The sequence below is a fragment of the Larimichthys crocea genome, chromosome XXIII (assembly GCF_000972845.2).
Source record: "Larimichthys crocea isolate SSNF chromosome XXIII, L_crocea_2.0, whole genome shotgun sequence".
Taxonomy (NCBI): Eukaryota; Metazoa; Chordata; class Actinopteri; family Sciaenidae; genus Larimichthys; species Larimichthys crocea.
Genome location: NC_040033.1, coordinates 2,578,013 through 2,602,082, shown reverse-complemented (window position 1 = coordinate 2,602,082; position 24,070 = coordinate 2,578,013). Strand labels below are relative to the sequence as shown.

Sequence of the window (24,070 nt, the reverse complement as noted above, 5' to 3'; positions counted from 1 at the left end):
GAGTTGCTTACAGAGGCACATCATTAGAGGGAGGGAGAAGAAGAAAGCTGGTGCAGGGAGACAGTCACAAATGGTGCACAATTTCTGCGTTTAGGGACATGGGGAATTGTGATAGAGACTACGTGGATGCGCACATGAAACAGAATACATTTATCAGCATGAAGCTATCCAGGTGCTTCCATTTAGTAACACCACACTCTGTAACAAAGGTGGAGATGGCTTTTTTTAGAAGCTGCAGGCTTTGTAGGACTGCAGCAGTTTTTAAACTATCTCAACTATTCAAACTTTCCCCAGATAATGACTCGTCAGCACGGGAAAGCCTCTAAAAACTAATTCATATTATATTAAACTATTACTAACAACACAGCTGCCTTCACTGCTACAACTACACCCTAACAATGAAACAGTACTGCCACTGCTACTTATACATCTTGTTTACGTAAATTCAAATGAGCCTTCCAGTATCACTGTCAGGTAAAAAAAACTTCTGTTCTCCTGGTGTTCATTCAATTAGGGATAAGTCGCACATACAGAAGCAACAGACTCAGTCCACAATCTGATGTGAGCAATACTAACATCACTCAGTCTTTACATAGCAAGTCCAGCCTTCTGAACCATCTTTTATTACTGTGCATAGACTAAAGCCAGAACCCCACATTTTGTTCACCAGACTTTGTTAACTTGCTCAGATTTTCTCTTGGTTTATGTGCTTCTATATGTGTAAATATGCTATGTAGTTCAATTGTTTTCATTTTGGCTGTTTTTACAATCAGAAGTTTGCACTGGGTATTTTATTTTGAAAATGCACCAGCTTCTCTCCATTTCACTGTACTTCTGTTCAGCTCGAGCTGCTCCATGTAAATGGACATGAGTCAAACAGATTGCTGAACCAAACTAATGACCCAGGACTTCCATAACTTTGACCCATCCTCACTAATCCCGTAAACAGTTAGAAAGTTTCTGTTCATTCTGGACTTCCCAGCACAGATTATTCTCCTCTCTGGAGTCTTACTGAAGTTTGATTATGTAAGAGGTAATGTACAGGGGGTTGGTCAAAAGAAACTCTGACAGGGTGACAACAATGCCCCACTCACTGTACATCATCCACATTATTACACAGATACTTATGAGAGAAATCTATAGTTTGTCATATTATTAATTTAAAAATAATTGCATCTCATCAGCTGTGTTCCTCCAGAGTGTATGATCATATCTGCGTCCATAGCAACGGTCTGTCATTTATACCAACAGTCTGTTATACAGAAATAACAGGCTGTGCCTCTTTTACATATTCACCAGCTTCTGTCAAGATTGAACCAGTCCTCATCTTTAGGTTCTCATGAGATGAGTCATTCTTTATGAACTGCTTGTTAATTGATGCAATTGTGAAGCTCCCCCTGCAGGACATCCAAATAATCCACAACATGTTTTTCTGTTGCACAATTTCTAATTTGTAAATATTCCAAAAATGTTTTTGAACATCGACTTGTTGAATTAAATGGACATAGGACATTAACACACACTGGGATAGGATTTCTTGTGTTATGTGGCCGCTGATAGAATCTGCCTCACCATTTAACATCTTTCATGTCTGTCCAACTGACACCATCTTCTGCTGCTTCACAGTGTTCAAACGGCAGACCTTTTGTCTTAACTGTTGTCCTACACCAGTGAAAGCCCTCTCAAAACCCTTTTATTGATGTCAAAATGCATTAGTCATCAAGATAAAACCAAATTCTTAGTTGTCATAAAGCCGACATCTCGGAAGTTACAAGATTTTTACACAGGTTAGTGTATTATGTAACCCTCCTTCGGTAACACATTTAAGAACCAGGAGCTTTGTGAGGTTAAAGATTGCTTTAAGCTAAATGCTAACAGGTAGATGTTTAGCATGTCAGCATGATTATTAGCATGAAACACAAAATCCAGCTAAGGCTGATGGGAAACTTTTTTTTTTTTTTTGTATTTGGTCAGAGTCAGACTATTAACTTTACCATTCATCCTCAGGGAATATAATATATATAGCTGATTCCATGGCAGTCCATCAAACAGGAATCAATGTTTCATTGAAAGGCAAAAATGTACCTAATATACTGATGGTGCAGGAAAAGTATACAATGAGGGAAAACATACAGAGAGAATGTTTTTCAATTATGTATCTGGCAGACCAAAAATATTAATGCTCAATATATGTTTAAAAGTTTTACTGACAAAGTATTTAATTTGTTTTTCACTCAAATATTCAGTCGGCTAATACAATAGCCACTCGTAGTCTCTGCTACGTTTTTAATCATTTCTTTTTATGTCAACGTCCTGTGCTTTGTACACCCACCATCCATCCTTTGTACCTCTCCACAGGAGGCACACAAAGCACTTTGTTCACTACCAACAAAATCCAGGCAGCAATTATGTTTGTCAGCACAGCATAATTGGGAAAACAATGAAGTAATATGTAAATGTGATTTCTAGGGGACGGGGTTTTCCTGCGTTGTAGCTGTTATTAGCTTTAATAACTAAAGCAGCTAACCAAGCTGCAGCTGTGTCTCACTCCAACTGTTCTCCGGATCTTTCCTACTTCCTACATTCAGTTTACTTCACTTTGCCAGCGACACATACAGCAATAAGATCTGTCTGTGTAACCATTTAATAGTGTTTTCTGATGAGCTTTTCTGTGTACTCGTGCTTGTTCTCATTTAAAGGCTACTTAAACTGAGGACTTTTTGCAACCTAATCTAAGTGTTGCACAGCCTTTTGAGGCTGTGCAAACACAGGATGTGACTGATTTAGCCTCTGTTAGTCAGGCTGCAGGCGTCTTCAAACCATCTGAGTGTCTGGCCAAACAGGCAAAAAAACAACACAGCTTTACTATGACCTTAATCTCCTCGTCCCCCAAGCCTTTAGCTTGTTTGCTCCACTCCCCCCATTTTCACAAATGATAAATATCATCTATCAGCAACCACTGATGACTTCACTAATAGTTATTTTGACCACTTTTTGCAGCTTTAACTGATTAAAGTATTAAACACTAAAAAATGTTATGTAATGTTATAAAGTCAACATTAATTAATAATGTTCCATTAAAATTTTGTTCTATAAATTATTGAAAAGCCACTAAGGGCACGTCAGAAAACCTGTCATCTGTCTGTAATTATAATTATTCACAGACATGGACATTTGTCTTCTATCTTTCTGTTGTTTCTGCGCTTTACCAGTAATGTTATTAGTCTACTGTGTTCTTAACCTCCAGGTGTCCATGTGCACATGGTTAAAACACTTTCAAACTAAACATTCCTGCTTATATCATGAATCCAATTATTGTTGTATTTAGTTATAGTTTATTTTTGACCACAATAAGCTAAATTAGTATTCATTTTATTACTTATCATACCAACCATGTGGTGCAGGGACAAAAGGAGGAAACGCCCAACCACTTCCTGTATTATTATTTTTTCCAAACTTTATTGAAAGAACAAACAAACAAATGAGGAATTCAGTCATACTAGTTCACATTGTACAGTAGTAACATAGCATCGGCATAGTTACATGATAGTATAATAAGGATCAAAAAGAAAAAGCATGAAAACAAAAAAAGCAAAAATAAAACATAGATGTGACAGACTTGTAATCTTACATATAAATAAAGTTCTGGTTATAACTGTTGTGACAGGTTATTGGTTGAAAATATCTGCATGAATATCCATTATAGACAGACATTTTTTATTAGCAATTAACTTAAGACACTTAAAATAATAATAAACTTCAATCAAAAATAGCTTAAATGATGGTGATGAGTCTTGAAATTTACATTAATGGATGTGAAATTTCCCTAATAAAATATAGAGGTTGACAATAATACATAGTTTCTTTTCTTTGTATTCAAAATAAGTAATGCTGATTTTATGTTTTATTTTACACAGTATATAGTTCTCAAGGTCTTTCCAAAATGTACTACTATACGGAAAATCATAAAATAAATTAGTTACATTTTCGGGTTCGGTTTAACAAAGGCTACATTTGTTATCAATGTCAAGGAATTTTGATATATATGCTTTAGATAGGTATATGTTATGTAGTATTTTTAACTGTAATTCTCTGATTTTATTTGTGACACAGAATTTAAAAGGAACAAGCCAGGCTTTATGGCAATCAATATCCATAAAGATAGCATTCCAAAAGAATTTCCCTCTAAAGTGTTATTTCCTTAACACTGTAGAAACATTCTCTGATATGTTTATTAGTGCATGTTTTACTCAGGATGTCAACACCATTTATGTAAAGAATATTAACAGTTGTATGTTGCACATTCAGATTTTTATAGCTTTTCATTAATTCTACCACTTCCTGTATTTATACCCTGGGTGACAAGATTAGTGATGTCATTGGTTAGTCCAGGTGTGAAGTAAAGAAGTTAGTTTAGGAATTATTTAGGTTTATTTGTGATTTGATGTAAGTTGTGGTGCAATGTGGATTAAAGACAAACACGGTCAAAGTTTTTAAATTGTAAACTTTGTAAGAATGGAACCTGTAAGTCTCCGTATCGGGAGATCCAGTGGAGTGACCTCCACTTATGGTACAGCCGGAGTTAATGCCAGTTAAACATAGCCTATTTAAGCAGAGAACATGTAGCTGTGTGCATGTGATATTTAGTCGATATACATAGTTTATGTTACTGTGAATTGAGATTAACATAGTTAACTGTCTTTTTTTTTTATTCATATTTTTTCATTAAGTGTAGCCTGTTTGCACTTTTCGTAAATAAACATTGCGTTGGTTTTTGAACAATCTGCCTCCACCTTTAACCACACTTACCAGGCCTTCCCAACATAGTGACTCACAACCATCTTCTTGGTCTTCACGACACTTCATAAGCTCACCAATATGGTGTAAATATGTAGACTGTTACCTGTATCCAATGTCTGCTTAAGACCAACAGACACCACAGCATGTCAGTGCATATGTCAGACTGAATGAATTAATGAAAGCCTTGATATGCTCGTGTCTCAGAGGTAATACCACTGCACCTCACTCTTTCTATGACATGTGGGGTTCCTCAGGGGTCAGTTCTTGGACCCCTTTTGTTCAGCCTATATATGCTGCCTTTGGGTCAAATTCTGCAGAATTCTAATGTCAACTATCATAGTTATGCAGATGACACACAGATATATCTTGCGCTGTCCCCAGATGACTGCAGTCCTATAGAGTCATTGTGTAACTGTCTAGAGCAAGTCAAAAATTGGATGAACCAAAATTTTCTTCAGTTAAATCAAGAAAAAACTGAGGTAATTGTTTTTGGCAATAAAGAGAAGAGGGTTGCTGTCAGTAAACACCTTGAGTTACTGTCTCTAGAAACTAAAGACCAAGTCCGAAACCTTGGCGTGTTGATAGACTCAGATCTGACCTTCAACAGTCACATAAAATCAGTCACCAGAACAGCCTTCTACCAACTTAAGAACATATCCAGAGTTAAGGGCTTTATGTCCCAAACAGATCAGGAGAAGCTGATCCATGCTTTCATCTCCAGTAGACTTGACTACTGTAATGGTCTTTTGACTGGACTCCCCCAAAAAAGTATCAAACAGCTGCAGCTCATTCAGAACGCAGCAGCTCGAGTTTTGACCAGAACAAAGAGATCAGAACACATCACCCCAGTTCTTAAGTCTTTACACTGGCTCCCAGTTAGCCACAGAATAGATTTTAAAGTTCTGCTACTAGTTTACAAATCACTGAATGGTTTAGGCCCACAATACATAAATGAAATGTTAGTAGAATATAGACCCAGTAGGGCTCTGAGATCTACTGACTCAGGTCAGATAGTGGAGCACAGAGTTCAAACCAGACACGGTGAAGCAGCATTTAGCAGTTATGCTGCTCACAACTGGAACAAACTACCAGCAGGACTGAAATCAGCCCCAACTCTTAGCACTTTTAAATCCAGGTTAAAAACTTTTCTATTTTCACGTGCTTATGGCTGAGCTCTTTTAAAGAACTTTTAAAGAATTTTTAATCATAATCCAGTGATTCGTTTATTGTTTTAAATTGTTTTCAAATTTGCTATTTTAATGGTTTTAAATGACATTCTGATGTTTTTAATTCAATTTTCTTCTCTTTTTAATTTTTTATTTCTATTGCTATTGCTTGTCTTAATGTCAAATGTTTTTCCTTGCCTCTGTAAAGCACTATGAATTGCCTTGTGTACGAATTGTGCTATACAAATAAACTTGCCTTGCCTTTGTGGTCTATCTGAGGACTGTATAATGTTAAATCAGAGTTAATTTAACTTGCATACATTTAAAAGCTGTTCGTGCTGCATGCGACTTCAAACCCCGCCGGGAGAGTTTCAGAAGCATTTAGCCCACCAGACTTTGTTTACTTGCTCATATTTGGTCATTTCCTGGTTGATGTGCTTCTAAATGTACATGTACACATGACGTGTGTAAAAATAGAACAGCCACATATTCAATGCAGAGCCGAGCGGAGGCCCGGGACGCTTCTGAAACTGACTGCGGGTTTAAAACATTGACTAGAGCAGTGCATATCACTGCGGCGACCGCGTCCGCACCCGGTGGACTGCGGTAGATGTTTTCTAACAGTATTCATCAGTGTCAATGTGTCTTTGCTGTGTCTGTACCTCAGCCCTTCTTGTATGTTAACTGAAGTGGGTCAAACCATTCTGGTCTAAAGTCACTCAACAGGAATGATACTGCTGGGTTTCCATCTTTTGGAAACAGAATGTTCATAACATAATAAAACTAAAGAAAATCATTGAATGACAAGATGTATCCGAACTTTTGACTCTTCCTGTGTGCAGATTCACTGTATAGTTATTCCCAACTCTCATTAGTGATGACATGGGACAGCAAGCAGGAAGTGAATGCTGGAGACTTGTTCTGAATGTAGACAGATAAAAAACAAAATCATCATTCATAAGTCATCCTCAGGGCGTGTTCTTCAACAGCCTCTCCACTGTGTGAGTCAGAGTCAGTGTTGTGTAAGAAAACTAACCCTTGTCTGATTTTCTCTTCATCTTGTGTGTCCTGCTCAGCTGAGACCCAGGTCTGCTTCAGGTACTATCACGGTGTGACTGGAGCACTGAGAGCAACCACGCCCAGCGTGACCATCAAGAACGGCCCCACACCCGTGAGTCCCACCACGCCTCTCGGCTTTTATTTTGACATCCACGGCTTTCTGTGATTTGTGTTGCTTCATTGATCACTGGAAACTTAAAAGTCAGTCAGCTTCAATCATCCTTAATGCCAGGCTCCAAGTTGCTCCTGAAGGAGCTCTGGTACAGCTACACCTTTCAGGCAGAGTACATGAAACAAGGTGGTGGAAAAGGGCTCTGCTCTTTTAAGGGAGCATCTGAGCAGCAAGGAGGATTCTGCTGAGAGCTACTCCCCCCGACACATAAAGTATCACATATACAGAAATATATGTGAACACAGCTTCAGTGACATGAGGAGGAGGCTGAGGTGTTAGAGACATTAGAGAATCAGCAAAGTAACCGACAGTAAAAAAACATCTATGTAAGACTGTGATTGGATGATACTGGTCAGCTGGTAGCTGGATATATGGGGCATCAATAAGCTAATGATAGCATCAGCTGAGGCGAGCACAGTGTCGGTGCTCTGCCTTAACTAACACTTTGTTTTATACATTGACAGCAACTGTGACATTGAAGCTGCTCGTCTGCTTCTTTAGATAACGATAATAACAGAGGTTGTGAACGTGTCCTCACTTGTCAGGATACATGAAGGTTTTTCCATCACTTCATTTCTCATTGACCTTTCAGGGTGAGCTGTCTCTCATCTGATCTGTGGAGACAGAGTTTGAGCCACTAACAAGCAATATTAATAACCCCCTACATTAAAATGAAAAATGTGGCGTACCATACGAGGCCTGTCGATGTTACTCACTGTTGTGGCTTTGGTCACAACCATCCTGGCTGCTGTGGGTTATCTCCATGCTCGATGAATGAGGTGACGTAGTGCAGCAGTGTTAATCACTTTCACTTAATGCAGCTCGTTTCAATTCAAGTTCATATGTGAGAAGAGGATGGAACATAGTGGGGGAGCTTTTTAATCTTCAAGACGAAATCAGATATAGCAAAGTAGTGTTTGGTTACACTATCCCACTACATAACGGAAAAATAGCTTGCTACTGGAGACATGGTTTTGATATTACAATACCAAAATGCTGCTGGAGTGTAACTCAACAACTCTGCTAAGCAGGAAAGAAACTCTGAAAGTCTTCACTGCACTTGCTTTAGCTGTGACAAACCCTGTAAGACTGCATTCTGATTCATGAAAACGTTGCCATAGATTTATACAGTGAAGTACAGGTCTTTCTCGTGGCGTGGGTGTGGTGAAAAAGTGCTTATCTAGAGCACTTAATGTGGTGTGTGTAGAATTAATCAGATTTTTTATTGCAGATATTAAGTACAAATTCAACACAATTACATACACACAAGTATATATAAAACCAATAACATAGATAAACAAAACAATGAAATAGAAAAAAGGACAACAACAATGTAGATGAGTTAAATTATTATTTAATCCAATACTTATTGGCTATGAGACGTTTGAAAGATAGAAAAGTAGGCTTTAAGATTTATATGAGGTTTCCCATGAAATGGATAGCATATTATATTCCTGTATATTGATTGACGTTTACAGTAGCCAATAGCCGTGAGTGCCTGTCACAACCCCCTCGTAGTGAGCCTATCAGCAGACTCCTCCAGTGCACACAGCTGAAGCAGAGCCATACACAGCCGCCAAGACTGATGGAGGCCAGTTGGAGCAGCAGAGAGCACAGCACCTCCAAGGTGGCTTTCTTGCATCTCTTGGTGCCTCCGGGCTGACTCAGCTAGTTAGCACAGCTAAGCAGCCGTTGACAGCAGTCAGAGGTTAGCTACTTTAGCAACAAGTAAAGCTAGCCTCTTCTGTGCTGTACTCCCTGTCTGTCTCGGAGGCTGTGTGTTAGTCCTGGTCCTGCTGTGTCCACTGGGAGGCTGCTCAGTCCAGGTTCCTTTGCCTGCTGACCACTGACATCCAAACCACGGCCTATCTGGAACTCTCCCATGCTGCCATGTGGTGTGGATAATAAGGGTTTCCAGTGCTAATGGATAGTGATCACGTGAAAAATGACCATGTGAAAATCTTGAGATGAAAATCTTTGGAGCAGTGGTACCTGAATCACTCATCAGCATTTCAGTGTTGCCGTTGCCCTTCTAAAGCCTACACCAGTCAGACCCTGTTATCAAGAGGGTGTCCAGCTGAGTGATTGGATTTCACTGTTTGCCTGCCCATTCTGCTGCTGTGGGCCCCTGGAAATGCTGATGGGCCCAGAACTTGATCTGTGCTTGCTTCCTGAGGACAAAGGAATAAAAATAACCGCCATGGGAAGGGAGACAGGGAGGGAGGAGTAGAGCTAGCAGAAGAGAGACCAGGTAAGAAGTCATTCAGGTTTTTTGGAGGCGAGAGGCGGAAAGCACTGGGTCAAACTCAACACAGTGAAGGAGAGGAGACGGAAGATGGTCGGACAGGACAGCAGTGGAGAGACATTTGTCCGCGTAGCCCTTTGTTTACTCTAGCCGGCCAGAAATGTCAGACTCCGTTGACGGAGAAGACACAGCACTTGTTTTTGTATGCATGTGATGGACGGCATGTGTCTCCAGCTGGGACTGCTGTCTCCCAGTCATACTGAGAGAAGGAGAGGGAGGAGGACGAGGCTCAGCTGGATCGCCTGGGTAACCATAAATATTCACTCTGTCTGTCTTTACACTTACGCTGGTGACAGTTCATTCAGTCATCTTCCTCTTTCCCCACAGCGTCTTGAGAGACACATACTGCACGTCGTCAGGTTAATCAGTCTGTTAACTGTCGAGTTGAACTTTTCAAGTTTAATACAAGACATGATAAAACACATTAGGTTGTTATTAAAATACAATGTTACACTCATTACATGTGGGTGGTGTGCAGAGATTATTCTGTGGTATCTAATGTAATCTCTAACTTCTATTCTTCATCAGTCTGATGTATCTATGTGCTAATATAGTATAGTATATACTATATAATAGTATATACTATAATAGTGTTTGACTCCATGGAAACACCAGAAAGTCTGTGAACCCCTGCATTATGAGAATAGTTGAAAATGAGCTCTGAGATGAGAATAACAATATATTTGTGTTAAATACACAGAGTTAGGATGTAGTTAGTTTGGCTTATCTTAGCATAAAGGCTCTTTGGGGTGCCTACCGACACCTCTAAAGTTCACACATTCATATGCTGTGTTTGGTTGGTTTAATCCAAACACAGACAAACGAAACGACAGCTTGCTGTTCCAGAGGGAGTTCCAGGTGCCGCGACTGTACGTCTTGGCACGAATGAAGTCCTGATCGTGCTCTGACTGCATGTCACTCATACGCATGACTCACTGTTTTACAGTCTTAGCTTGTGTAAAATTGAATCTGATGGTTTTGACACATCTTATAATGAAATGATGTGTGTCATGTCTGACTTCAAACATCATCATACCACCAGAAGAGCATTACTCAGGGTCGTCATAGAAACCTTCCCCCGAGTGTGATACTTTAAATTAGGACGCATGACAAAGACAAATAGTAAATATTTCCATATACTGGCTGCTTTCAACAGCACGTTATTATGATATTTTGTAGTTTGGACTTGGTGTTAGATAGTTAGAGTTAAGCTTCCAGATAGTAAATACTCAAGGCTTCATGGTTATCTCCATTGAAGAGCATACAGCACTACTGCTCACTGATTTGCAGTAAGTGATGACAATTGTCAGTCCACCCCCATCAGACCTTCTCTCAGCACTGAGCTGACATAACCTCCCCCTCTCTGCACTGCCCTGTGTCTCTGTTCAGCCACACTAACTGAGTTAGCTCTCTCCGCCTCTCTGTCTTGGGATGTATTGAAACATCTTATAGGCACTCACACAGAGATTAGAGCCGTGGTGTATCTGACCTGTAATCAGATGTGAATCCACTTTGTGAATGCAGGCTGTCAGGCTTGTCATGGCTGAGGGAAGGGCTGCTGTAAAATCTCTCTCCGCTTACATCATTTAAGATTCTTGCAACACTTGAGGGATGCTCATGAATTCTACATACTGTTCTTTTATATTTGGAGGATGGAGGATTATATAAAGTGTGTTGCAGATGCAGATGAAGTTGTCATTTGGTTCATCTGTGAGATTAGAATCATTGAGAGCCACGCTGGCACTTTTCTCTCTGACTGTACTCTGCAGGGCAGATTAGCCTCTCATTAAAATGGACCAGTCCAAACGTCTGTCTGTTATTTCCTTTATCCCTTTATCTTGTTGTTCCCATTGTCGGTTGTCTTTTTTATTCCCAGCCAGTTGCATAAGCATTCAGAGCTTATAGAGTTTTATGAGGAAATACTGCAGCATTGTGGAAAGACTCTGACACTCTGGCTGTTTACATGTTCTCATACTGTCTCCATTTCACTGCTCAGCTTCCTGCATCACACAGTGCTGACGATGGTTTACCATTTTAGACCATTAGCAGTGTCTGAGATGATAAATAAAAATGAATCCATTTGTCAAATCACTTCATCATTTTGTTTAGTCGTTACCACGGTGAAGATGTTAATGTCACTTCATAAGTCTGTTTGTAGCTCGTTGACCACTGGGCAGACTGTGATGGTTCTTGGTATGAATATTAGCCTGTTCTCCCTGTGTCTGCCTCCCACAGTCCAAAGACATGCAGGTTAATGGGTGACTCTAAATTGAACATGAATGGTTGTCCGTCTATGTGTCAGCCCGGTGTTAAACTGGTGATAGGGTGTACCCCGCCACTTGCCCAGTGTCAGCTGGGATGGGCTCCAGTCCATTTCTAATCATGCTAGTTGGATGGCTAGGGATGGCCGATGTTGGCTGATCTGTGTGCCTGCCACACTGAAATTTGATACCGACATTCATGTTCTCCACAGGATGAATAGTAATGCCTGACTTTTCCTCTAGAGCTACCTGAAGTTGTTGTGGAGAAATTGCTGAAGTCAAAGGTCAATGGTCAGGAAGGAAGAAAGTGTTCAGGAGCCTCCGATGTCTTATGCTGTATTATTTTTTGACACTTAGCCAAGGAGAATTAGAGACACTCTCAAAGTTCATCAGAAGTGCCTGAGTCAGTCTCACATTCTGCCCAACTCATGCTGGTAGATAGACTTTAAACCCCAAGATAACACACAAATACTATACGCCCAGAATAAGTCAAAGAGAATGTTTTTATTCATGAAGGTGTTATTGTCAGCATATTCTAGTCTGGAGAGAGATGTCTGTTTATGCAGACTGGACCGTCACCTGCCAGCTGTCTATTATGTCTAGGAAGGCAGCAATAGGTCTCTTCAACCCTGGCCACCACAGTGTTGAGATAGACTGGCACCTACTGTTCTCAACCAAAGCCAAACAACTAATACTGCCGAGGACCTAAGGATAAAAAATTCCATAACAGAAGTCAATAATGAAATACTTTATGACCAAAGACCTGCAAAGCTGATGTTACTCCCATTAGCCTCAGCTGTACTTTGTGCTTTGTGCTCACATGCTAAGTAAAGATGGTAAATATAGACAACATGATATCTGCTGAGCATCAACATGTTAGCGTTATCACTATGTGATGTTAGCGTTTAGCTCAAAGCTCAAATTGCAGTGTGTAAGGAGCCTTACTGAGCTGGTCTTGCTCATGAATGAGGTCTGGTCTCTGTGTTATCTAAAGCACATTGATGCTTCTAAAGAGATCAACCTAACAAGGTCTTAATTTGAATAATACCATAATAGTTCCCCTGAAACTCAGCTTGGAAAAGGCGTCCCATCACCCCTCCTTAGTTCACATGCTTAGTTTTACTCAATTGCTGGATGCCTATAAGAACATGAATATGTTATTTGATCCCATGGACACTCAACAGCTGAGCGAAGATTGTGTAATATTGCTGTTTGACATAACTTGATACATACATAATACAATACCGACACAATAGGTCTGTAGTTCAGCATCTGATGCTGGGAAAGTTAGAAACACATTAAAATTTCCCCAAACTATCTCTAAACGAACTCTTTAACCAAATCATGCACATTTAATTTGTGATCTCCTTTGGATAAGTAATATATTATTCCATTCACTGAGCCTCCCCTCAAACAGTTTGAAGCCCCTCTGTGGGGACCCACTTCCCACCTTGAAGACCCCCGCTTTAACATCGTCCTGAGGACATTTACATGTATTTCCTTTACAACCAATAAAGCTCCAAGAAGGTTCAGCTGCATCCTAAAAGGTGTGTACTTACAGAGGTAAAAAAAAATCCATAATTTGTGAGACTCAGGATTATAAATAGTGCAATGTCCCTGAGACTTTAATAATTCAACAAGCATCCTCTGAGATACTACACACCATCGCTTGCTCATATCTGACTGGGTTCAGCATGCAAAACATTTCCAGTGTATGTGGAGCTGACACAGTACAGCAACATTTACACTCTCCTCCTTTTCCTCCTCTCTCATCTGCCCCCTCCCTCCCCCATGCTCCTCCTCTTCCTGGCTGTAGAATCAATGTCAGGATAATGAAGACTGAGTATTGATCGCAGGATGCTGTCAGGCTGACTGAAAGTGGAGCTTTAAAAAGGCTGTGCTGAAAGGAGACTGGATGTTTTGTCCCTTCTCAAACATACGAGTGTTTGAAATCGTGTTTTAGAGAGCAGCTCGCACATTGTCAAAGTTATATTCCTGAATGAATCATAAATGTATTCCATTGCTAATGATTGTTGCAGTTCTTCCCTTCACTTAATTCTGTCTTTACTTGTCTTTTATGTGTTGCTGTCATTTGGCTGCAGTGACCCACTCTCCTCATGGGCATCATTAAAGTTTTGTTTTGTACAGCAAAGGAAGGAAGATGCTGGAGTGGAAGAGAAAGAAGAAGGGCTGAGTGTGTTTCCATGTTCTTTTGATTTGAGGACAGCTCTTAACTCTTCATGTCTGTCTGTGTCCTCAGGTATTAAAACCAGTGGTTAGTCCCGAGGTCAACCATGGACTGGGAAACAGGCGACTCATTAACTTTTCCCTGTCAGGTACGATACAGACATCTGTCTTTTTTTTTCCTTCTATCCACTCGTGTATTTTTTCCCCCTACACTCAAAGCCCTTCGAAAAGTGCGTTCACACACGTTGTCCTCACTTGACCCTTCCTGAACCACGACCCTGTTTATCAATGTCTGTCGCTCTCTAAAAGTAGTGGTACGGTCAAATCAATACCAGAGACAGACATCTGTTATACAGTGTAATGTATTCCCAGAGCAACCAAGTTAGGCAGCAACTGATGAAAGTCAACCACAGGACATTTTCACATGTCTTTTCTCTGACTTCAAAACAAGACTCTTAGAATTCTGTAAACCCTGTAAAAGCTCTACAGACAGCATGCAAACCACCAGCATCCCAGTGCAAAACATGTTAATCCTTCAAGCTTCCTCAAAACCCCAAAATACATACAAAGGATCCAACATGTGAATCTACTTGTGTTACTGACATTACTTTTCATGATGACTATTCCATTTTGGCAAAATTGCATCGGCTGTGTGCAACAAGGAAAGAACACGACTTTCAGTGTCATAAATCAATTTACACACACACACATAAATTAGGCTACTTATTAGTTGATATATTTACATCTTGTTTATTTTTCCCTTTACCATTCCTCTCCCAGTAATCCTAATTACACACACACACACACACACACGCGGCCACTTTCCTTTCCCTTTGTTTACTACGTACGCACAGGCTTGAACTCATCATGTCCTCTTTGTATTTGTTGTTTGTCTTTGCACAATAAAAAGGAAACTATATAAAGAAATAACATAAATAAATACTCAACTTTTTTCCAACACTGACAGCTAAGTTAGTTTTAAATGCTTAGACGATTTTCATTTACATTTTCAAATTCTTGCTTAAAAAGCTAAGCTACATGTAATCAAGTATGATATGATGGCCATATCAGGGACTACATGCTCACATTTTAGTTGTTTATTTAAATGACAATAACTTACAATCTTTTAAATACAATAACAATAAAAACACTTTTGTCAAATGTAGCAGAAACATTTACATGCTGCTTCTCCTTCATACCCAGATACTAAGATAATACTGCAGTGTAGTGTGTGCACCTGAATCTAATGCATATATACATATATACATCACATATCACCTTAGACTGGGACAGAGGATCCTTTACAACCAAAGACAAAACAAGCTCCACACAGGTATAAATTAAATAAATAAATAAAGGGATGTTACAGCAATTTCAACGACACATGTACTCCATAAAGACACACATATCACCATGGCAACATTTCAGTATTTTTTACAAATTCACTCCAGCTACTGTGTGACAAACATATGCAGTCACACATAACGTACTTTACATTCACAAGCACTTCTTTCCAGCTGGAGGCAGCCCTCGGCTGGATAAAGGAGCTGGATTCATCTTTCTGGAAGAATGACTACAAGTGAAATGAAGTGGCTCTCTCAAAATCAAAATATACAGATGGACTTGAACCATAGCAAAGTACAATAGTTGGGATAGAAATACTTAAAGAAGTTATGAATCACATCCTGACATTTCACTCTCCCCGCTCTTTTGCTCTTTGCTCTTTCAGACATCCAGGCAGTTGGTTTGAAGAAGGGGATGTTCTTCAATCCCGACCCTTACCTGAAGCTCTCCATCCAGCCTGGAAAACACAGCATCTTCCCCTCACTGCCACATCACGGGCAGGAGAAACGCTCCGGAGTGGTCTGCAACACAGTCAACCCACAATGGAGTGCAGAGGTACACACACACACACACACACACACACACTATATTTAGACATTGGAGTGTTTGAACTGCATTATCTGTATCCATACTGTTTTTGTGTGCCATCTGGGTTCTTGGCTGTGCCAAATCTAAACTGAAAGCCTCACAGATTGTAGAGTGGAGAAGGCTTTCACTTCACAAAGTACAGTTTCCCAGGATAAAAACTGAATGTTATGAAGGTATAGTGTGTTCTCTAGTCTGTAGACAAGGATTGTCTATGCCTTTGAAGGTAGAGTGAAAGCAGACACTGTGCAGTATTCCTTTTTTGATCCCTGTTTGAGTCTTTTGGTGAAAATGTTTTAGTCTCATTTTAGACATTTAATTACTAGTTAGTTTTAGTTTTAGTCCTTTCATCATCACCATTATCATTTCGTAATCTTACCTTTTCATAAAAGTCAACATACTGGCTGCATGCAATTGTTTTTTACAATTCCTGTCTCGTTTCAAGCGAGAATGTAGATTAACAAAAATCAGTTTTCTTTTTCAGAAGTTATTGTTCTGAAATATTATACACAACAGAGCTTATTAGTGCAACAGGCAAATCAGCTAAATCAACCTTTGGGTTTACTGCCCATATCATTTGTGATTTTGCAGGCACATACAGGTGAATAATGCACTGAATAAGACGTAATATGTTTGGTCATAGTTTGTACATTCAGTGGTTATCTTTTATTTGTTTTTTGTCCATTTTGTTGCAGAAAAAGTTAGTGAATAGTTTCTTGATGTTTCCATGGTTCCATGATATGTAATGTGAACCAAGGCGTTTAAAAAACCTTTGCATACATGGTTTTTGTACATGGATGAAAAGCAAACAATGGTTCTTTACAATACAGTAGTCCGGGATAATTACTTTCAATATTGTATTGATATTTAAATGATTTTTGGAAGAGAAAGAATGTGCTAACATTTCCATTTTGATCCCCGTACAAAAGACTGCACAGCACAGAAAAGAATCAATCGGCTCCTTTGCCTTCAGATGCAGAGTAAGGGGATCAATGTGATCCATGAAAATCATGTTTGCTGTGTAGAAAATGAGATCAGCCAATTGATTTTTTCATTTAGAGACTTTTTCTTGGAAAACCACGTTCATCATACGTGGATCACTGATCCTGAATCCTGTGTGAATGCAGCAGAGCAGCCATGAGCAAGTAGGCTTTAAGTAATATAGGATTTTGCATTTCATATACATGATAAATACATAGAAGTAAAATTACATTTGTATCTATTGATTACAGATTTTATTTCCTCTGACACCAAAAATATGATGTTTCAAACTCCAAAGTCCTCTTCAACAGATTCCACCATGTTGCAGTACTCAGAACAAACTGAACACTGGCTCTAGACAGGGCCTTTCACATTTGTTGCTTGCTTCATGCCAACCATAGTTTCTCCTTCTGGGAAGGAGAGGGTGAAGCGAGCTGGTTGCAATCAGCATTTATACCATTAAATGCCACTCTATCCCTCACACAGCTGACATTTCATCTGTTTCGTCTTTAACTCCTCAACCAACAGCTGAACTACAATTTAAAATGCTTTCAGAGATTACCCTTTAACAGACATTTCAGCTGCTTCATTGCTTTAACCAAAACTGCAGTTGTCATACAGTATTCCACTTACAAAGTATGAAAATCTGAAGACATTTGAACTTGTTTAAACCTGTCATTTCCAGAACACACATAACTAAAATTCTTCTAAAGTTAATTGACAGACGTGTCCAGCCTTCCTGTAGGCATTATCATCCGCATTCATTTATTTGAGGGATTTATTATAATGTCCAGTACTTCTGTGTCAGTGCCACTTTATTTCAATCATCCTGGTTCATTTCCACCATTCCTTAATGATCTTTCTATTTAAAACTAATGGTTCATAGTTTGAGGCTCAGCGTCATGAGCACTGCATTTAAGGTGAGTAATGTCACTAATGTCAGCTCCTGTCAATATACCTAATAAAGTGTTCCTCCACACTTTCTAGTCCATCATAATCAGTGTCATGAAGGGGCCACTGTCATTTATGCCTCTAAGTATGTGCTATTAGAACGAATCACGAGGAAGACCAGTTATCTTAATATTGTACCTTTGTAGACAAATGTGATTGAAAATCTGTATTAAAGATGAAACACTTCATGAGTGTCCTCGATATACAAAGTGTTCCTTCACCAGAAACCTCTTGACAGATTAACAGTGGCAAAAGAGAGTTTATGTCAAGCTGCATTGGCTGTGTTGTGAAATGCAATGAACACTACAAGCTCAAGATTCTGAGCTGAAACGATTGGTCAGTTACCAGATTGACAGAAAATGAACCCTTGTTCCTGATATGTCTATTCAAGGCTACGGTTGTAGTTTGAGATATCACCACGATTCCTGCCTTGGCAAAATAGTGGGACAGTGAACTGAGTTTGAATTCTGCATTTTCATCTCACCAGGAGCAATAATTAGGATCTTTGTTTGATTTGTATTTAACTGTAGGACATTTTGGGAAAGAAAGCAAAATTAAATTTTAGACTTTTAACAGACTCACAGTTAAGATATATCTGAGTATCGTCTGCATAAAACTGTAAAACAATATTGTCTATGCATAAAAAGACATTTACATTTAGTCATTTAGCAGACGCTTTTATCCAAAGGGACTTACAGAGGAGGAAACAATCAAGGTACAGTGTGATAAGAAAGTGTTAGTGCAGCAGTTAATGCTGTGACATTCTTAAAGGGGTACATTCATCATGTCCAGTTGTAGGTAGTGCCAGGAGAGAAGGTAATCTCTGAAGAGCTGGAGGTCTTTAAGAGATTTTTAAAGGTAAAGAGGGAAGCCCCTGCTCTAGTAGGAACTGGTAGTGCGTTCCACGAACGAGGAACAACAAACGAGAAAAGTTTGAATAGCCTTGAGCGAACAGGTGGCAGAGCCAGGTGTCATTCATTGGAGGAGCGCAAAGGTCGTGAGGTAACATATGTCTGTATAAGAGCATTCAGGTAGGTAGGTGCAGTACCGGAGACAGTTTTGTAGTCAGCATTAGTGCTTTGAATTTAATGCGGGGTGCAACAGGTAGCCAGTGGAACTCGATGAGCAGCGGGGTGACGTGACCTTTTGGGTTGGTTGTAGACCAGGCGCTTCCACGTTCTGGATCATCTGTAAAAAGAAAATAAAAATGGACCTAGTGAGGCTCTCCACAGCACAGATTAGATTACATACACTGATGTATTATCACATATAATGTAATGTAGTTCTGGCTATCCTGTTGGCGAACAACACTTAGACATCTAGTAGCACTCTGCTCCGAAAATGATCTGGCTTTTTATGAGCGAGATTTTCCTTTTTTTTCTCCATTCGCTAACTGCGTCTTTGTCTGCTGTTGTTATTGGTCAGATAGTGTTCAGTGAGTTTACCTTGATTTTTTATTTTTTTCCCCCTGAAAACAACTGCCTGCTGGTGTGATGAGACTCAACTATGAAACTAAAGCAATAGACCTGAAAATCTCCAAAGAGCTGCAAAGTTGGTTCACAATATTCTGTGCTTTTATCAGTGTGGATGACCCTCGCTTTGCAGGTCCTCTGTAGTGATTTGATTAAAAACATTTAGAAAATAAGATTTTTAAGATCTACCCATTCTTTAATTTTCCAAATTTCGAACTTGACATGGACAGGTTGGAACATAACAGCAGTAAAATGACTCAATGCTTTGTGCATAAAATAATCTGGAGCTGTTTTCTCTCTGTCTGAAATGTCTCTCTCAGAATGCTATACAGCACAGTCTCTACCTTTTATTATGTCCCTCAGGTGACTCCATACACTGATTTAATGCAGAGTCCCTCTTGGCAGTATGCGCTCAGCTCGAAGCCACTTTCTTTTTCCACACAGCTCCCATGTTGAGTGGAGCTCGGCAATAATGTACAACTCTAATGGGTCTCCATAACATGCTAGCTCAATCAGCATACTTAGCACACTGCAGTCCAGTGCTGTGCAGATTTATGAGACAGTTCTGAATCATTATATCTTGACATAAAATGACTGGATGGAATGGAATTGCATTCTTTTTATATATTCTATAAATAGTGATGCTATAAAGCATTTTGAATGCTAAATGTAGGGTTATATTTATGTTTGTTTGCCAGTATAGTAGATCAATGTTGACCTTAATAAATACTATTCCCTTTACTTCTAGCGAGCCTTGTCTAGATGTTGATTGGGTGTTGGTGAGGCTGTACCAGTTGTCTGTGACAGCCAGATTGGAGTCACATAACGTTTCCATGTGTGTTTTCTTCACTGTGCCTATTTTGCCTCAGGATGCAATATTTTGACCTAATGGTCAGATTTGCAATTGGATTTTTTATTTTTTTTTTGAATGTGCTCATTTTAGGAAATTGGCTCAGCACGAAAAGCCTGCTACACCATGTGACCGGTGAGCAGCAGGAGCAGCTACACCTCACACAGAATTGGAATTTCTCAGCCTGAATTTCATCGTAACAATGACCTTGTTTCTCCAAGTAGTGGAAATAACAAACACTTTAAAGCATTTCAATGAATATATAAGTAAAGTCATCATTTTAACCCAACTTTGGTCTCAGTTTTCATCCTGACTGTTTCCAAGACTATACAGTTTACAGGAGATGTAAGGTGAAAAGTATATGGAACAGAATAATATGATTATATATACTTTGTGCTCATTTTATGAACAACAAAAGATCGAGATTTAATAGTAAAAAATGCAGCTCCACCAGGACTAACTAAATGATCTAACCTCCCACTGACACACAACCTTTTCACCCTCTCATAAATGTAATGTTGGTATAATAATATAAGTCCAAGGTACAGCTCAATGAAAATGAGCTTTGTTACTTTGTAAGGATCAATACCTTTTACATGGAGAGAGGCATGTTTCATTCTGTGCTATCATACTGCTGTATGGATGGCATGTGGTGCTGAAGTGTTATTATCTACCTTTTTGCATGTAAGAGCAGATATCATAATAACAACAGATCCTGGCTCGGCTCGTCACAGTAATCCAGTGATAATGTTACTGGGCGCCAACAGGGAACTGATCCTACTGTCTGTGAACCCTGAAATCATTCAGAAGCCAGCTGCTGCTGCTGACCTGACTATAGAAACATGTGTGCTTAAGTGATTTCCTAATGTCAGTAGCTCTGACCTTTGAATGAAATCATGTTTCCTGTAATGTTAGGTCAGGAAGAAATAGAAGCAAAGGTCCCGTAATACAATGAAGAACTGAGAAATCTGTGGAATAACAAAGAAAACATCTCTGGTTCTGCTGCATTGATTTTGGGGCTCGATGTGCCTTCAAGCTCCAAGAAGGATGTTATCCAGAAAATATCTTGTAACAAGAATGTCGCTGGTGGCTCTGACTCTGTGACGCTGGATAAAGACAGAACTACAGTGAGACAACAACGCTTCATGGTCAAAATTGTGCACCAAAGTCACTTAATAAATACTTAGTGATGGAAGGGTTTTTGTGGGCTTTTTTTTTTCCTCACTCGAACCGAGGGTCTAAGGACAGAGGGTGTCACTCCCTGTACAGATTGTAAAGCCCTCAGAGGAAAATGTACTTTGTGACTTTGGGCTTTACAAATAAAATCTGATTTGATGTAATCGGTGTCATCTCAGCGTGGGACTACAAAACCTTTAACAGAAAGTTGGTGTTGCCAACTAGTAGAAGGTGTGAATCTTTACTGGCCTCATGAATCGATCCCAATACGATTGACCTGATTTTAATGCTTCTTGATGCTTCTTCATGTATCTCAATCAGAGTGGGAAATTAGGAGCAGCCAGCAGCTAACACACTGCTCATACTGCTGCCTGTGAGCACGGAGCTCGAGGGGAGGGAGAGACCCCTGTTGGCAGAAGAGCCGTGCAGCACGCATGGGTGTGAATTCTGATCAATATGACTGATGTTCCCCGATGGTCTAAATACATCACTACAATTGTTGCTAGTCGCTTTTTGGAGAAAAAAAGTTGCTAAATCTCCATCATGGCAACAGTAGAAGACCATGCCCATCTAGAAGACAGAAAGTGTATACCATTTATTTCATATCATTGACATGTGTTTACTTTGCTGCTGGACACTTGTCTCATTCTTTATGAGTAAGGAACTTCCTCCTTCATTCCTTTTGCTTCTCTTCTACCCGTCCTATCCCCTGGTCTCCTCATACCCTTCCTCCTCCAATCCACCCTGTCCTCTGGTTCTCCTCTGTGGCTTCATTTCTCTCCTCTTCCTTCAGATTAACATTGCACTCTGCTGCAAGAACACACACTCCCTCCTCCTCCCAGCATTTCCCCTCTCTCTCTCTCTCTCTCTCCCTCTCTCCCCCTCCCTCTTTATTTTGTCCTTCACTCACAAACACACACTTTTGCTCTGTCTGCTCCCTTCTGACTCATCTTGTAAATTATTCACTCAGACTCCTTTTCATCCTCCTCCTTTATCACCCTGCACTCTGATTTCCCCAGCCCAGCTTTTCTTCCCCTCCCCTTCTCATTTCTCTATCTTCTTAGTGCCACAGTGTCATTTCGTTTCATCCCATGCAACCAGGTGCACTTTTTAAATTCCAATGTGTTCTTTCCTTCATCTCAATCCCCTTTCTCGCCCCGTATTCTGCATTTATGTTTCCTTTTATCTCTTCACATCTGTGCTCCAGTAGGATTGGAAATGAAATATCACAGGACCTACAGTGAAACACAGCCAATATGACGCACACAGCCACCGACTGTAATGCTGGCTAAAGTACAGCTCAGTTACAAGGTTAGCATAGGGCAATACTGTAGCTACAATATACTGTAGCTGCTACTGCACATTCATACATTTTGGTGTCTGTCCTTTAGGTTTCACTCAAATATGTGTGGCTGAAAACACACAGGATAAAACAAGTCAAAGCTTTAATTAACGACAAGTAGCCTCCTTTCCTGTATACACAAGACATTTTAGTGAAAAAAAACAACAACTTAAAGGTCCAGTATGTAGAATTTTGTGCCATCTAGTGGTGAGATTGCAGCCAATGGAATACCTTTTGCTTCACTCTCTCCTTTCAAGCGGAGGAAGGAGAACCTATGGTGGTCCTATCTAGAGCCAGTGTTTGGTTTGTTGTAGACTACTGTAGAGACACGGGGGTTCAACACGTGCTAAAGTTATGTTTATATCAGAGCCATATTGGGATGCTGCTTCGGCTTCAGGCTTTATTCTGTACCACAGCACAACCTATCTGGTTCTGTGTTTCAGTCAGGGTCTCTAAAGCAGCACGCTTAGATGTTTACACATTTACAATGCTGTAAGAACACTTGTAAATGTTCTCAGGCAAACCTTTTGAAGTGTCATCATAAATCACTGTAAAGTTCAGTGTGTTTATTGAACTACGTTCTACACCAAAATTCTTTTATGATCATACAATTGTTGGTTTTGGTCTTTTCATGTGATTTGTTGATATTGAAGTGAAACCATGGAACACTATCTTATGAATAAAAAATCAATTTGATACACTCAGGCGATTTTCTGCTGCAGTCTTACATATTCAAGTGTGACCAGTGCTGTAGTACTAACTAACTAACTAACTAACTAACTAACTAACTAATTTCTAACTAATGTTAGAAATAGAAACAGTTTTTAAATTTTGCAGTGTAACAGACATGACTAAATCAGTTTTCTTACTCTTAGTTTTTGTGATTTGATTTTAATTCACACCAACTAATAAAACAAACATATTTACAGTGTAACTAACGTCAGTTTCTAGATTGGATTGGATTGGATCCAATTAGATTCAATCCTTGTGCCCCAAATGAAAGATTTTTCTCACATAAGGTTCAAGCTTTATGGTTCATGGTTCATTTATTCAACGCAGGCTTGTGCAATGAAATGCAAGCTGTATTCCCTTCCCACAAAAACAAAAAGCTTTTATTTATGGTGGAGTGCGGAGGATCAAGTGAGGAGGAAAGCAGCTGCCAGCCACATCTGTGGAAACACCACAGCAGGAAGCTGTGTCTCTGCGTGGCTGACATCACAATGCTTGGTTTGTTGTAGATGTTCAATGGTTTCAAACCAATGTGAAGACATGGACACAGACGTTACTTTTCACCACAAAAGTAAGCATACAATAAATCCACGTTATGTTATAAAGCCCCTGATACCTCCGTGAACCATTAGCACAACTGAACTCATTCACTGAAATGACGTGCGTGAGGGTTGGTGGTACACTTTATGT

General features: G+C 39.7%; 1 protein-coding gene across 5 annotated transcripts in view; it reads left to right on the top strand.

Moving 5' to 3' along the window:
- The window catches only part of LOC104936662 (E3 ubiquitin-protein ligase HECW1), a 69,604-nt gene that overhangs the window by 18,856 nt on the left and 26,678 nt on the right, over positions 1–24,070 (top strand). For all 5 annotated transcript variants that reach the window (XM_027274319.1, XM_019263113.2, XM_027274320.1 and 2 more), the window contains 3 exons: positions 7,043–7,137; positions 14,024–14,099; positions 15,680–15,849. In XM_027274319.1, the coding sequence (XP_027130120.1) occupies positions 7,043–7,137; positions 14,024–14,099; positions 15,680–15,849 (341 nt within the window). The remainder of the gene's footprint in view (positions 1–7,042; positions 7,138–14,023; positions 14,100–15,679; positions 15,850–24,070) is intronic.